At 42.6% G+C, this 15,841-nt stretch overlaps 1 protein-coding gene across 6 annotated transcripts in view; it reads right to left on the minus strand.

The window, feature by feature from the left end:
* ATG2B (autophagy related 2B) overlaps positions 1 to 15,767 on the minus strand; it is an 84,075-nt gene extending 68,308 nt beyond the window's left edge. For 4 of the 6 annotated variants that reach the window (XM_042990480.1, XM_042990478.1, XM_042990481.1 and 1 more), the window contains exons 1-2: positions 15,145 to 15,766; positions 2,307 to 2,469 (exon numbers count right to left, since the gene is read on the minus strand). In XM_042990480.1, the coding sequence (XP_042846414.1) occupies positions 2,307 to 2,469; positions 15,145 to 15,306 (325 nt within the window). In that variant the 5' untranslated portion in view covers positions 15,307 to 15,766. Of the gene's footprint in view, positions 1 to 2,306; positions 2,470 to 15,144 lie in introns of all 6 variants that reach the window. The other 2 variants (XR_006219080.1, XM_042990479.1) reach the window with 2 other exon arrangements.
* Positions 15,768 to 15,841: the final 74 nt, after the last annotated feature.

Below are 15,841 nucleotides of genomic sequence, written 5' to 3' on the forward strand. Positions count from 1 at the left end.
GGCTTTGGAAGGGGAGCAGAAATGTAGACAAGACAGAAAAGCATCCTTGGAGGGATATATGAACTGGGAAAAATCCTTTCTAGATCTCCCCTCATCAGAGAGCTGCACCACTCTCTCTTACGTTATCCAAAACAAAGTGACAGAGATCACTAGAATTCTTGCCTTCCAAAAATGGAAGTTAAAAGCCCTTCTCATGGAATATTTTTAAAGTAAGGGAGAATATCTGACTTTCCACAGAGAAAGTATTATTATATCTAGTCATCATGGTTAAAAAAATATTATTGTTAATTAAATGCCATTATCAAGGAGGACTTCCATGCACAGACTACCAATTTTCAAACTACAGGTGCCACTATTCCAGGAAGTACACTTTAAACTTTGGTGTTCCAGACAGCACTTGGGCTTATAATTCGCCAGGTATATCTTGATAAACATCACTTGCCACTGAAAGAATTCAAATTCAGAATTTAAGATGATTCACGTCACGACTCTATTGGTTTAGAAAATACACATACGCTACACACACACTCCGAAGTAGAAAATCTTAAGATACAACATCACACGGCGGTTCAGAACAGGGACTCCACAACTAGGTTGCCTGGGTTCAGATCCCATCTTCCCACTTAACTAGCCGTGACCTTGGACAAGTCTGGAATCTACCTCTGCTTCAATTCCCTGTTCTGTAAAATGGAGATAATAAAAAATATCTATTTCAAAGAGCTATTATAATATTTGTACAGCATTTAGAACAGTATGTGGCATCTAAGAAGCACTATACACGTTGGATACGTCGGAAAACATCACGCATGTAATTAAAGCTATACCACACACACGTACTTGTAAATAATGACTTACTACCACTTTAAAGCTTTTCCCTCCCCAAGTTTTCTTTTGAAAATTTTCAATCCTAAGAAAGAGGTGAAAGAATGGTACCATGAACACCCACACAGCCTTCACTTAGACTCATCATGACTGTGTCACACGCACACAAATACACACAAACTCTCATCCTTTTGCTGAACTATCTGAAGGTAAACCTCAGGCATCCTAACACTCACTCCTAAATACTTGAGCATACAACTCCTAAGAATACAATGAACATTCCCCAGCAAAAGCTCAGTAAGGATGACACTCCCAAGAAACATAACCCTGGCAAAATATTATCTTCCTTACAGGCCACACCCAAATTTCCCTAGCTGTCTCAGTAACATCCTTCGTAGCAAAAGCAAAAACACATGATTAACTATTGCAGTGTCTTAGTCTTTTTCATCTGGAACAATTCCTCCACCTTTCTTGTCTTTCATGATACGGACACTTCGAAAGACTACCAACCAGTGAGTCTAGAATTTCCTTATTTTGGATTTGTCTGCCTTCTTCCTCATAATCTGATTCAGATTAAGCACTTTTAACAGGAACGGTACATATATGATGGGTCCTCCTCAGCCATCACATCAGGACACACATGATGTCGGTTTGATCCACTATCAATGAGATCAAGTTTGATCACTAGGTTGTGGTGATGACTGTCAATTTCTTTCATTGTGAAAGAAACATTTTTCTCTTTGTAAATAATATGTAAAATCGATGGGAGGTATGCTGATACCATCTAAATATAAAGCTCCTCAACAACTTTCACCAAACGATGTTAGAATTCATTGATGATTATCACCTGTATCAAGTGCTTTTTTTTTGTTTGTTTTTTGGTTTTTGGTTTTTTCTTTTGCCATGGTGGCCAAAAACATGGTTATGGTCTATCATCTTTTTCTACTCTATGAACTAGGTATCCTACTGCAATAAAGAGCTTTCCCTTCTTCCTGCCTCTCTTACATACTGATTACTTATTTATAACAATATAAACTTAAAGAGAAATTTTGTTTTAATTTAGTGTGCTATAATCCATTATTGCCATTATTCTTTGTTTACTCAAGTATTCCCAGATTGGGCCAATGAGAGCCCCTAAAGCCCAATCCTGTGTCCTTTTAACATTTCTCCATCGATCTTTGAGCAATTCCTTTCTTTCTGGCACAATACTCCGAATCTTTAAAACACGAGTCACTTTAGATAATCAGTAACAAATAATTAAACCAAATCATCATTATACCAAAGTTCCTGCAGGTAAATAGGGCGAGAAGTAATCCTAAAGGTAAAATCACACACACCGAAGTCCTAATATTTTTATCTACTGAAAAGCTCACAAATACAATGCTAAGTAATAAATTAAATACTGAATTTAATACAATTAGGTTACTTTCCCAATCTCTGAGGAATACAAATAGAAACAAATCAAACAAACACAGCACACGTACCTAGGCGAGGTCTAGGCCGGAAGACCATTTCTAGCCCTTTCACTTCCAGTGCACAATTATCCTGTAGCAAGGAGCCCCATGGAACTGACAGAGAAATTGACTGTATGAATCCTTCAGTGACTTCTAAAGGCGCATCTGCCGACTCCAGGATCTCATTGAGACACTAAAGAGAAAAAACATGTACATTTTGAAATCACAGGGACAAGAATTCAAAATTGGTAACTTACTCAAAGATGCTGAATATGCTCATATAGGTGTCAGACACTAGGGATTAAGAAAGCAGAGTCGAGGGGGCACCCGGGTAGTTCAGTCGATTAAGCGTCCAACTGCGGCTGAGGTTATGATCTCACGGCTCATGAGTTCGATCCCCACATCAGGCTATGTGCTGACAGCTCAGAGCCTGGAGTCTGCTTCAGATTCTGTGTCTCCCTCTCTCTCTGCCCCTCCCCTGCTCGTGCTCGCTCAAAAATAAAATTTAAAAACTATTTTTAAAAAAATGAAAAGAAAAAGAAAGAGTCCAAGATAAAGACTCCCCATCCTCACGAAATTTACTAAACAGCTTACCATGGAAGACACACATAATTAAGATGTGATGAGCTACATGAAAGACGAAATACACTGTAGTATTTGAGCATATAATAGAACCCAACCTGGCACCAGAGGCAGTACTATTGCAAAGTGAGACCAGAGAAGGCTGAGGAGTTAACCAAAGTGGTCCACACAGACTACGGCGTGTGACAGGATTCAGAGAAAGCAGAGGTCAGAGACGCAAGACTTTTTGAAAAGGAAAGGTTACTCTAGACTCTAGTGCAGTGTGCTAGGGTGAGGAGCCAAAGATAAAGCTACATAGATAAGGGAGAGGGAGTCCAAACAGCCTTGTAATTCATGTTCAGGAGTCTGACATTTATCTCAAGAGCAGAGTGAAGCCATTGAAAGATTTTAAGCAGGGGACCACGATGAGATTGGAACTTTCAGCAAACCACTTCTGCCACCACACCGAGCATGTATTGGAGGAAAGCAAAATTCAGGCAGAAAGGTTGTTATGAGTAAGAGAAGCCAGGGAAATTGGTTTGGCGAGGACAGTGACACTGAGGGTGGTTAGAAGTGGACAGATTTTTGTAGTTTATTAGGAAGTAGAATTGGCATCATGAGAAATAAAAAAAAAAAAAAAGGACTGAAGGATGACTCCCGGGGTGCTGACCCGGGCAACTGGTTAGACAGTGCTATTTACATTGAAAAAACCTGGAGAAGCAGGTTAGAGGAAGCGGAGTTGTTCAGTTCCCAAGAGCAGACATCTAGGTGGAGACGTCAGAGGCAGCTGGCTATTCTGGTCTCGATTATCAGGGGAGCCATCTGGGCTGAAGCCCTAGGGTGATGAGAGACAGCCTTTGGAAACTTAGGTAGAGTTAGATGACAAGAGGCCTACGACAGAATCCTGATAAGCACCCCAACATTTAAGAACTAAGAATTGGTTTATGAAAGACGCACCTGCAAACTAGAAAAAAGCAAACAGAAGTAGAAGGAAAATCAAGTCTTACGTTCCCAGAAAATCACGGAAAGACCACTATAAAAAGAGGGGTCCTGGGCAACAAAAGGTAACAAGAGGCCAAACATTTTTAAATGTCCACCGGATTCTGTGATATTAAGGCCACCGGTGATCCCAGTGAGAGCAATTTCAATAGCGTGGTAAGGCAAACCAGATTACAACAGAAGGAAGACAGGATGGATGTAAATATAGGTAACAGGATAATTAAATGTATTTCTCGATAATGTACTTTTTACATTAAATTAAAATAACACACGTTCACTAAATGCCAGTTTATACGTGTGGTACTTCCTGCGTGCCATGGTAACCGCAGTGTCATAATTCTTTGTTACCAACCTAACACTGAATGTTGAGATTTGGACTGGCTCGTGTTTTGTCATTGGAGGTTACCACTTTAAAAGGCTTTCTTCATGCTGGTGTTTGTGTAATCTTACAGACTTTCTGAAGAGTACTTGGGCACGGATTGTTTTAAGGGAAACACATCCAGGTGCTCACATTCCAAATATATTCTGTTCTAAAGCTGATCGATCTTCCTGAGAAGAGTACTTAACGGTGGCACCATGTTGGATCGCCTCTCCTGTATTCCCTTGTACAATCTCCCTGCCCCGACTTAGCCAGAAAGGCCTACCTTTTCCCTTCCCGATTCCTCCTTCGTGCACCGCCCAGGGTATAAAAATCTCCAGGCAGGAACAGCATTAAGTTTGCTATTGTTTCCCTATCTTATACATATTTTTGGTATGGCACTCAAAGAACTAAGCGATGTTGCTACTGCAAAATCCCTTCAAGTCTCATCTATTTCTTTATGACATCAGCATTTGTCAAGCTTATAACTATTTCAAAAACTTGGAATGAAATTTATAATGAGCCCTATCAAATTCTAGTTAAGTATATTCATCTATAGATACATAAGCTAATCAGGGAAGAGGGGGAAAACCACCTAGCCACATCATTAAGAAAGGTATTTCCAAGAGAAATTTTTAAGTTTAATTTTTCAAACATATTCATACCGTTTTGATCAACTGCACACTTATAACACCACAGTCCAGAGGAAAAATCTTAACACTTAAAGCCTAACGATTACCTGAAGGAAATACTGATAAGATTAATATGGTAAGGCCTAGAGAACTACTAAGAAGACCACTATAAAACTCAAAAAACAGAAAGTGAAGAAATTAAAGGAATTAAAATGGGAATTAAAAGGAATTAAATTAAATTTAAAAGGAATAAGGAGGGGCACCTAGATGGCTCAGTCGGTTAGGCATCTGACTTCAGCTCAGGTCATATCGTTCTGATTCATGAGTTCGTGAGTTCGAGCCCCACACTGGGCTCTGTGCTGACAGCTCAGAGCTCCAGCTCAGAGCCAGGAGCCTGCTTCAGATTCTGCGTCTCCCTCTCTCTCTCTGGCCCTCCTCCTCGCATGGTCTGTCTCTCTCTCCCTCTCAAAAATAAATATTTAAAAAACAGGAATAAGGAAGTATTTACTTAATGCAAAAGAAAGCTTGATAGCAAGTTTTAAAATATGATCTCTTTCAGTTTAGTTACATGTTTTTATTGTAGAGAAATTACAGCATGATCAATAAAAGACTTAAGCATAAAATACATGTTATGATAAAATTTTGCAGAAGATGAACATAAGAGTTCAATGGGAAAAAAATACAATGTTAAATTTCCAACTATTAATGAAGAGCTTGTTCAAGCATTTTCAAATGCATAATGGTAGATATTTAGATCCTACTGGGTGAAAAAATATATATTTTTATATCAATATTTACAACACAGGATCACTCTCTACAACTATTTAAGCTGTTAAGAAGACGAAAGGCCAAGGTGGCGTCACTCGCCCACCAGGACAGCAAATCAAGACTTAATTGCAGTTTCAACCTCTCCAAGAGTGAAATTTTAAGCCAATCAATCTGGATTTTCTGGTTGGCACCAAGGAGGTAATCCTCTCCCCTAGAGGAAGATGAGGTAATCCACCTAAGACTCTCCCTTCTTCTCCCCTAAGGAAAGAAGTTCTGGCCTGAAACAATCTTTTCTTTTGCTAATAACTTCTTGCCCCAACCTCCTCCCTCCTTCCTATAAAAACCTTACCTTTTGCACAACTTTGGAGCTCCCCATACAAGCTAGGTGTGGTGCTGACTGATTCACGTATTGATTAAAAAAGCCAATTAGATTTTCAAATGTCCTTGGGTGAATTGCTTTTTTTTTTAATCAAAATTTATAATGAAAACCTTTTAAGTCAATTTTACTTTAATATTTATTTTGAGAGTGCGCGCGCACGTGCGCACGCGCGCGCACACACACACACACACACACACACGGAGTGGAGAGAGAGAATCCGTGCTGTCAAAACAGAGCCCAACATGGGGTTCGACCTCAGGACCATGAGATCATGACCTAAGCCAAAAATCAAAAGTCAGACGCATAACCGTTAAGTCAATTTTAATTTTTTTTTAATGTTTATTTATTTTAGAGAGGGACAGAGTGCAAGCGGGGGAGGAGAGGAGAGAGAGGGAGACACAGAATCGAAAGCAGGCTCCAGGCTCAAAGCTGTCAGCACAGAGCCCGACGCGGGGCTTGAACTCTCGAGCCATGGGATCGTGACCTGAGCCGATGTCAGACGATTAACCGATAAGCCACCCAGGGGACTCAAACTGTTAGGTCAGTTTTAAAATGCACAAGGAATATGGTAATTTTTCAAAAATTTTAAGAGAAAATTGGGCAAATGTTTGAAGGACACTCCTTTAAAAGAGCATGTGTTCTGGTCCTAGCTCAATCACTTACTAGTTGGGTGGTCTTGGACAAGTTCTTGAATCTCAATTTCCTCATGCATAAAATGGGATAGTATCTATTTCATAGACTTATTGTGAGCATAAATGAGGTAATAACATGGAAAGCTACCAACACAGTTCCTGATACCAAGTACACACCTTATAAATGTTGACTATTGCTCTTTATCTTCCACAGTGCCTACCTAGCACAATGATGAGCACTCTTAGGGATTCCAAGGCGTTTGACAGTATGCAGACAGAAAAACATCATGTTTTTCTTTAATACCATAAGACTAACTAGGAAATATATCCTCATTAGTTTAAACCAAGGCATCAGAATTCAAAGAGATAAAATAGAGCATAAAAATTAGCAAGACCCAACTTGGACCAATTAACACTTGATTAGCACTTATTACATACAGGACACTGCACTATACTATCTCATACCCACGTTATTGCATTAAATCATCACAATAGCCCTCTGAACCAGGTATTTTTGTGCCCGTTTTACAGATATGGCAACTGAGATCAGAAAAGTTAACTTTCAAAAGCTCTTCAATGAATCATTCCACAAACTATAAAAAAGAAATACAAAATTTTCCATTGTGAAAATACGTAAGAGGCAAATCAAAACTATGTAGTAACATCAGTAAGTCTCAAAAAAACAGCACATGGGCTAGGAGCTGGCTTATAGAACAAAGTTTCTATGATAGAAAACTTCTGAATCCCTTTGTACCAGTTTTTCAAATTTCAGTCAAGGACAATATGTGTCAGACTCCCGTAGGATGCTTCCTAAAAATGCAGATTCTTGGGTTTTTAGAACAAGAATCTATAGGCAAGGGGCCACAAGTCTGCATGTTACCAAAGATCCCAGGTGAACCCAGTGCTGCTAGTGTTTTTAGAAGCTCTGCTTTCCTGAATCTTTTGAACCAGTGTGATGTACAAAAAGCACATAGGAGTTGGAAAGACTTAGGTTTAAAATCTCGCCGCACTGCTAATCCTAAACCTGAGTAAGTTACTTAACCTCATGGTAAAATGGAAATGGTTGCACCCAACTTAGAGCAAGAAAACCTACATAAAAGCACCCACTACAGTATACAGAGATGGAAGGTGCTTAATAAACGGTCGCTATTATCTTCAGAAGCAGAATAAAATCCCCCACCTTGACTCCCTATGCCCTCTAGTCATCCTCTCTGGGTAGCCAAAGCAGCCATTTCCTCACCACCAACTACTACCTGCCTTCTAACCCTCAGCTCCTGTGACACCGCTCTTAACTCTGCCAAAAAGAACTGCCAACAACAATGAACAATACGCAGTCCTCCCCTCCCCTTGAGTTCTCAGCTCTAACTCCTACGGCCACTTCCCTTTTCGGGATTCTAACTTTACTTCGCTTCTTTACCACTCTTCATGCTTCCTCTCACTCTTCTCTCCAACCCTTCACCACTCAATGTCGGTATTCGCCTAAGTTGCATCTTCAGCCTTTTTGGTTTCTCAGTCTAGTCGACAGACTAACCACGCACCTTGTGTGCTTTCTGTCTTAGTCACTACTGATACTCTGAAAACGTCCAAATCTTTGGCCCCGGCTCTTCCTCAGCTCCATACTATCCATATTGTGAAAAGAAATAAAAGGAAACCTCATTTAAAATGAAACCGGGAGGCCAGCAGGGAGAGTTCTCAAGTCCCTACTGCTGGTGGTCAGCTGCAGACCCAACAAGAAGAGACCTACCTTCCAGGTCCATTCGGCCTGAGCTACTAAGTCCTGTCCCAACAGGAGGTAGGAAATGTTCCTCCTTTCCCCGCCCCCACAACAGCCCAGCCAGGAAGAGACTTCACGGCTCAGCCAAAGAAGGGCCACTCCACTTTGAACTCCCAGTTTACTCCAATGGACTTTTGGTTTATAAAGGCCCTCCCAACTTCCCTCTCTCCTCTGTAAAACAGCTTACTCCTCCTTTGTTCTCCAGACTTGCCCAGGGTTTTAATGTAGCTTACTTGTCCCAGATTGCAATTCTCTGCTATAAAAAAAACAAAAACAGAAACAATTTTTGTTGGTAAAGTAACTGGCAGTTTTATTTTTAAGGTTAACAATACACAGCTCCCACCGCCTCCTGAGCATCTCTGTCTGGATGCTCCAAAGTTCCCTTAAAATCAGTGTTAAAACTTATTCTCCCCCCAATTTCAATTTTCTTTCCTCTCCCATTTGCTCCTCACCCCTACAGGGACAGGGTGGGAAGGAGGAACACAACCTTCTCTACTATTTCCTATTAAACCAATAAACTAGTGCAGGAAGCGATGGTCATTCAAGATTCATGCCTCTACTCATGTTTTTCATATATTCATAACAATTCTAAGAGAAAAATTTAGAATGTGTGACTCTAAAGAGGCCCATCATGTAAGACCAAAAAAAGTTCAGAATGGCTTATTTCATGGGTTATTTCCATAATTAAAAGTTTGAAATTTGCGTACCACATTGTTATCTCTGGGAGAGATGAGATTAAGGGCTATTCATACTTAATATATTTTACATACATATGTATATTTCATCTTTATTTCTTTCCCATTTGAATTTTTCACAATTAGCATGTAAGCTATATAATAAAAGTAAACAACTTAAAATATACCAAAGTGTTTTAAACTGTATACAGGCAAAGACAGCCTCTGTAACATGGGCATCTGTCAACATTAGACAACTATCTAGGAAATGGATTTTGATAGAATTCTCTTCCCAATAAACACCAAGCTTTCATTTGTCTCGATTTTGTTTTAAATAGAACAGGAAGTTTTATTACAGCACTGAAGAATGGTATTAAAAGAAATCTGGTTAAGGAAATAGTTCTAGAGAGAGTAAACAGTTCAAGAATTTAAACAGTGCCACTAAGATACAAAATAATATCCCTAAAAATAAGAGGTTTTAAATAGATCACACTTCTACAGTCTTAGATGCACTTGGGCAAAATCCTCCAGATCTAATATCATAAGGTACTTAGAAATTCACTCATTCTATGCAACTCCAAGGTCTACTACAGTATACAACTAGGACAAAATTCTTAGATAACGGAATCAATTTGGCCAGGTAGGCTATCTACTCAGGCAGTATTTTCCTCATTAGCCCATAGAAATATATCCTTGAGACTGAATAATTCTTAACCTAAAAGCAGAGACCTGAAGTGCTAAGCAAGTGTCTTATAGATTACCTTAGAGTTTCTCTTATCTTAAAGGCCATTTAGCTTTTAGTTATCAATGAGTTTCATGCATATAGACAAAGGGAAGGTAACACTGGTCTACTGGACCATCTGGCAAAGAATTACTAACCAATATTGCTTGAACTGAAGATTAATTTTATTCTTTATACCAGTATAAGTAGGAAAGCAAAAGAAAGATTATTAGGTTGAAATTCAAAGGCTTCAGAGTCTTAATGTCTACCCTCCAGGACATACTGAACTTCCCTGAGGAAAGGGTCTTTATCTAGTTCACTGCTCCGCCCCCAGCTCCTCATAGTGGCACATGCTAAGAACTCCAGAAGTGTAACGAACCAACTGATGAAAACACTTTAATTTAAAAAAATATGGGGCGCCTGGGTGGCTCAGTTGGTTAACCGTCGTCTGACTTTGGCTCAGGTCACGATCTCACAGTCTGTGAGTTCGAGCCCAGCATCGGGCTCTGTGCTGACAGCTCAGAGCCTGGAGCCTGCTTGAGATTCTGTGTCTCCCTCTCTCTCTCTGCCCCTCCCCTGCTCATGTTCTCTCTCCCTCTCTCTCTCTATTAAAAAAAAATTATAGGGGCGCCTGGGTGGCTCAGTCGGTTGGGCGGCCGACTTCGGCTCAGATCATGATCTCGCAGTCCGTGAGTTCAAGCCCCGCATCGGGCTCTGAGTCAGCACAGAGCCTGGAGCCTGTTTCGGATTCTGTGTCTCCCTCTCTCTCTGACCCTCCCCCGTTCATGCTCTGTCTCTCTCTGTCTCAAAAATAAATGTTAAAAAAATATATATTTTTTTAAATTATATATATATATATTTATATGTATAAATAAATAAATAAATAAATAAATAGGGCACCTGGGTGGATCAGTCGGTTGGGTGTCTGACTCTTGATTTCGGTTCAGGTCATAATCTCATGGTTCGTGGGATCAAGCCCCAAGCCAGAACCTGCTTGGGATTCTCTCTGCCCCTCTCCCACCCAAGTACTCTCTCAAAATAAACAAACATTAAAAAAAAAAAAAAGAAGAAAGTCAGGGTTTTTTTATTTTTAATGTTTATTTTTGAGAGACAGGGTGAGAATGGGGGAAGGGCAGAGAGTGAGGGAGACACAGAATCGGAAGCAGGCTCCAGGCTAGAAGCTGTCAGCACAGAGCCCGACACAGGGCTCAAACTCACGAACCATGAGATCATGACCTGAGCCAAAGTCGGACGCTCAACCAACTGAGCCACCCAGGTGCCCCAATAAAGTCAGTCTTAAAGAGTTGGAAAAGAATGAGTCATCAAATCCCAACCTCCTCCCCAAGTAGAATTTCCTTCTTTCAACATTTTACATTTCCAAACACCTCCTTGGGGAACTCATGAACTTAGGAGCACATTACAGTTGTGGAATAGATCCAAACCCCCTGCTTCTATTTCTCCCTCCCACTTCAAGCCCTTCTAAGGTCATGATCTCCCAAGTAGGGTGTATGTATGAATACCAGAGAGTATAAGAGTTGATCTATAGGTATGTTAGAAGAAAATTAGGCATTCCATATGCAATTTCTCACAGTTTTAGATTTAAAAGTTGTACCACTACTTAATACACAAATGGGCACTGGCACGCTCACTCAGGCCAGGCATCCGAATGGCACAAAGGGAAGAACAGCAGTCCCACAATGGGGAAAAGCCAAGAGTGGCGCCCTCACCTGGATATTCATTCCATGTCAGCATCCTGAAACTTATTTGGGCATACGTTCTACATAATAAAAACAGACCTAAACACAGAATCCTTTTAAAGAGAACATAACAATAACTTTCTGATTTCCTGGTTTTCTTACGGCCAAATATTGAAGAGTTGAAATTAAAGATAAGCAGTTTTCTTCTACAGAAAGGGTTCCAAATAGACTAATCATGTATGAGATGACCCATGGCTATCAGCAGTATATGCTACCTAGCAGGTATATTCCAAAAAACAAAACACGCTTTATATTTGCAAAGTAAAGACATTACTTTTTTTTTTTTTTTTTTTTTTTTTAGAGACTTTAATCTCTACACCCAATGTGGGGCTCAGAGTCACAACCACTTGATCAAGACTCACATGCTCCTCTGACTGAGCTAGCCAGGTGCCCCGAGGTATCGCTTTAATAATGAGAAAATAACTGATCTTGGGAACGTGAGTTCGAGCTCCGCATTGGGCTCCATGCTGGGTGTGGAGTCTACTTAAATAAAAAAAAAATTTTTAGGGGCACCTGGGTGGCTCAGTCAGTTAAGTGTCCGGTTTTGGCTCAGGTCGTGATCTCGCAGTTCATGGGTTCGAGCCCTGCATCAGGCTCTGTGCTGACAGCTCAAAGCCTGGAGCCTGCTTCAGATTCTGTGTCTCTCTCTCTCTCTCTCTCTCTGCCCCATCCCCGCTCATTCTCCGTCTCTCAAAGGTGAATAAACGTTAAAAAAAAATAAACAAATTTTTAAAATAAACAAAATAGGTTTAAAAAAATTTTTTTTAATATTTCTTTATGAGAGAATGAGAAATGGAACGTGAGCAGGGGAGGGGCAGAGAGCGAGGGAGATACAGAATCCAAACCAGGCTCCAGGCAGCTCGGAGAGCTGTCAGCACAGAGCCCCACGTGGGGCTCGAATTCATGAACCGTGAGATTAAGGCCTGAGCTGAAGTCAGATGCTTAACCCACTGAGCCCCCCCCAGGCGCCCCAATAAAATAGCTTTTAAAGTTAATTTATATATATGTGTATATATATATATGTGCATATATGTGTATGTACATATATATAAATGCAACAACTTCAATTAACTATCAAGAAAAACTGAGACCAAGGAAGAAAGGAATGTCACAGCCCACTGCAACACAACCCTTTGCATAATTGATGGCAGAGAATTAAAACATTACTAATGTCACTAATGACATGATTCTTCCATTTGAACCTATAAATCTTCGGTGAGGCATCTTTTATTTTTTCAGAGACAAAGTCATTAAAATCAAAAGCCAAAAGCAACTGAATTTGGAATCAGAACTTTGAAGAGTTATTATCTAAGTGTCACATCAAAATTTATCCTAGTTCATACACAGCACACTAAAATAAATCGACAACATCAAATGTTTACTGGATGCTTTGACAAATTCTTCCCCTTCAAGGAACAGAACCATAATCTTCAGATCAAGTCTAGGCATAAATCATTTTGTCAACAATCCTGAAGTCAAACTGCAAATTCAAATACCACCACCTCTGATTTCCCGTGAAGATTAAAACTACACAAATAAAGTGCCTAGCACAGTGTCTGAAATAAACAGATGCTCAATAAACATTAACGGCTCTTTCCCTGGCTTGAAGCCATGTGATTAGTGAAGAAATAGGGGCTTAAGATTTAGGTTTGAATTCTCATGGTACCACTTGCTAGCTGTGTAACTTGGGGCATATTATTTAATTCCAACTTTAAAACGGAAATAATAATACCCATCTTATAAGATCAATGTCAAAAGTCATTAAAGAATAATTCATACAGTTATTCAACCCACAAAAGACAATTAATAAATATCCAATCCAGGGCACCTGGGTGGCTCAGTCAGTTAAGCGTCTGACTTAGGCTCAGGTCACGAGCTCACTGTTTGTGAGTTCGAGCCCCACGTGGGGCTCCTGTGCTGACAGCACAGAGTCTGAAGCCTGCTTCATATTCTGTGTCTCCATCTCTCTCTGCCCCTCACCCACTTGTGCTTGCACTCTCGCTCTCCCTCTTGCTCAAAACTAAATATTTAAAAGAATTTTAATAAAATAAATAAGTGTCCAATACTCCTCCTTTAAGATAGCTTACTCGTATCTATACCAAAAGTATAGATTCATGGGTCACCAAACTTAAAAATATCCATCACAATCCCTACCTTCTGCTAAGCATTACAGCAATATTGTACCCTGACACAGTGCACAGCATGGAACGTATACTCCATTAATGTTTACTAAACTCAGGTGAATGACCACGTCCACGGGCACTTAGCTAACTGGCAGCCTGGGCTAGCCTGATCTAGCCAGGTGTGGGGCTGGGTCTACTGAAACCAGGGCTCTTTCCACTACCGTTTGAACTCTCCCTAGTTAAGTCATCTACTCACCGAAAAAAATTATATGTTTACCCACACTAGTACAAATTAATTGAAGGGTCATAATAAGGTGTTACCCGTAATTTGAATTTTTCAGGTTTCTGTGGCTAAAGAAGTCATTACTCTATTAAAATACTTTTATATAAAAGGAAAAAAAAACCATTTGTTGTTGTTTTTTTTACACAGCTTCTGGGGGGGGGGGGGTCCTTTTGTTTTGCACAACTACCACCGGAAAGTCACCTATGTTCCTTTCTCCTAAATGTCACCTGCGTAGGATTCAAATGCTAGCAGCAAACTGTAGCGCAACAAGTAAAGGGCTGGGGGAAGGAGAAAAGCCGTCCCATTCGTGCTCGACTCCCATTCGTGCTCGACTCCCATTCGTGCTCGACTCCCATTCGTGCTCGACTCCGGACTGAATACAGTGTAAGCAGACTACCATGCCCTGAACATACAAATGCAGGCACATCTCCACGTGGGGAGTTTAACCACACGTGAAGCACCTGTAAGACCCACGGAGTCAACTCACAGCCTCTGGATGACAGGCCGACAACAGGTTTTTTAAAGGGTCTGAAACTCGCAGCTTCAGCGCTCTCGCAACACCTGTTTGCGATCTGTCACGTGAAGCAAATAGGCGTAATTCAACGGCACCACCCGGGCCACACAACCACTCGCAGGGTGGCCCTGTAGACGCACCATCAGGCAAAAAAAAAAACCCAGGCAAACCGGCAAGAGGCCTTCGCCTAACTTGCCTTCCAGATAGCAAACGCCGTACCGACAGACCGCGGGGTTCAAGCAGCCCACCCAGAACAAATAAAGGAATACGAATTGTGACATCCCCAAAGGTCCTCCCTCATCCTTCATCTTTCCAGAGTGTCATCCCATGAAATAGGATTTGTTTGCCACAGGACCCCGCGACCCCTGCTACCCCAGGGACAGCGCGGGTCGCCTCCTTCCAGGGACCCGTTGCGGCCAGCGTCAAAGACCCCAAAACCACTGACGCAACTGCTTCCCTCAGTGGAGACTCCACCACGTCTGTTAAGTTTCAGAAACACGTGATTTGGGGACGCAAACTTGCTAGAAACGGGCTAAACACTTGAACACGTTTCTGTGAGCCCCTGGCACACTCCACTCGGATCCCAACCATTCCCAGGGAGGGGCTGCCCGTCACCAATCCTGGGTGACACGCGTTCAAACCGCCCCAAGGAGGGCAGCGAGACCCTCCTGGCCGGCCGCCGGCGGCTCTTACCCATTTGTCCAAAGGGACTTGGGCGAGGGACCCGGTGCCCTGGTACAGGTCCAGGCTGAGCTGCTCCAGGCTCAGCTTCTCCTGAAGGAAGTGGCCCAGGTACCTCTGCAGGAGGTACCGACAGGCCCTCTTCTTGATGGACTCCGAAAACGGCCAAGGCATGACGAGGGCTGGCCGCGGGGCCCGCGGGGACTGCAGGCGGCGGCTCCGGCCCTGGGGCCCAAGCTGCGGCTCCAGGCCGCGGCGGCGGCGCCTCGGGTCCCGGCCGGCGTCCCCGGTCCGCGGCGGGGCCTAAGCGCGGGACGGCCCCTCCATGCCCGCTCGGCGCCGGGCGTCCCTCAGGGCGACCCCATCGCCGGCGCCGCGTCGCTCGCGCTAGGCCCGGCAGGGACCAGGCGCGGGGGAGCCCCCGTCGCCCCGGGCCCGGGACACCTCCGGGAGGATCCTACTCGGCACAGAGAGGGGATGCAAGAGAACACGCGGGGAGGCGGCAGGGCCCGAGGCAGGTACTTAGGCGCCCTCCTCCACTGCCGCCGCCGCCGCGCGTCGAATTTGTTGTCATCCGCGGGGCGCGCTCCCGGCTCTGGGGCGCTCCCGGCTCTGGGACGCTCCCGGCGCGTTCGCGAGACCCACGCTCGCTGCGCGCCGCCGGTCGCTGGCGGAAGTGACGCCACACTAGGGCTAAGGAGGCGGGGAG

This window comes from Panthera tigris, chromosome B3 (assembly GCF_018350195.1).
Source record: "Panthera tigris isolate Pti1 chromosome B3, P.tigris_Pti1_mat1.1, whole genome shotgun sequence".
NCBI lineage: Eukaryota > Metazoa > Chordata > Mammalia > Carnivora > Felidae > Panthera > Panthera tigris.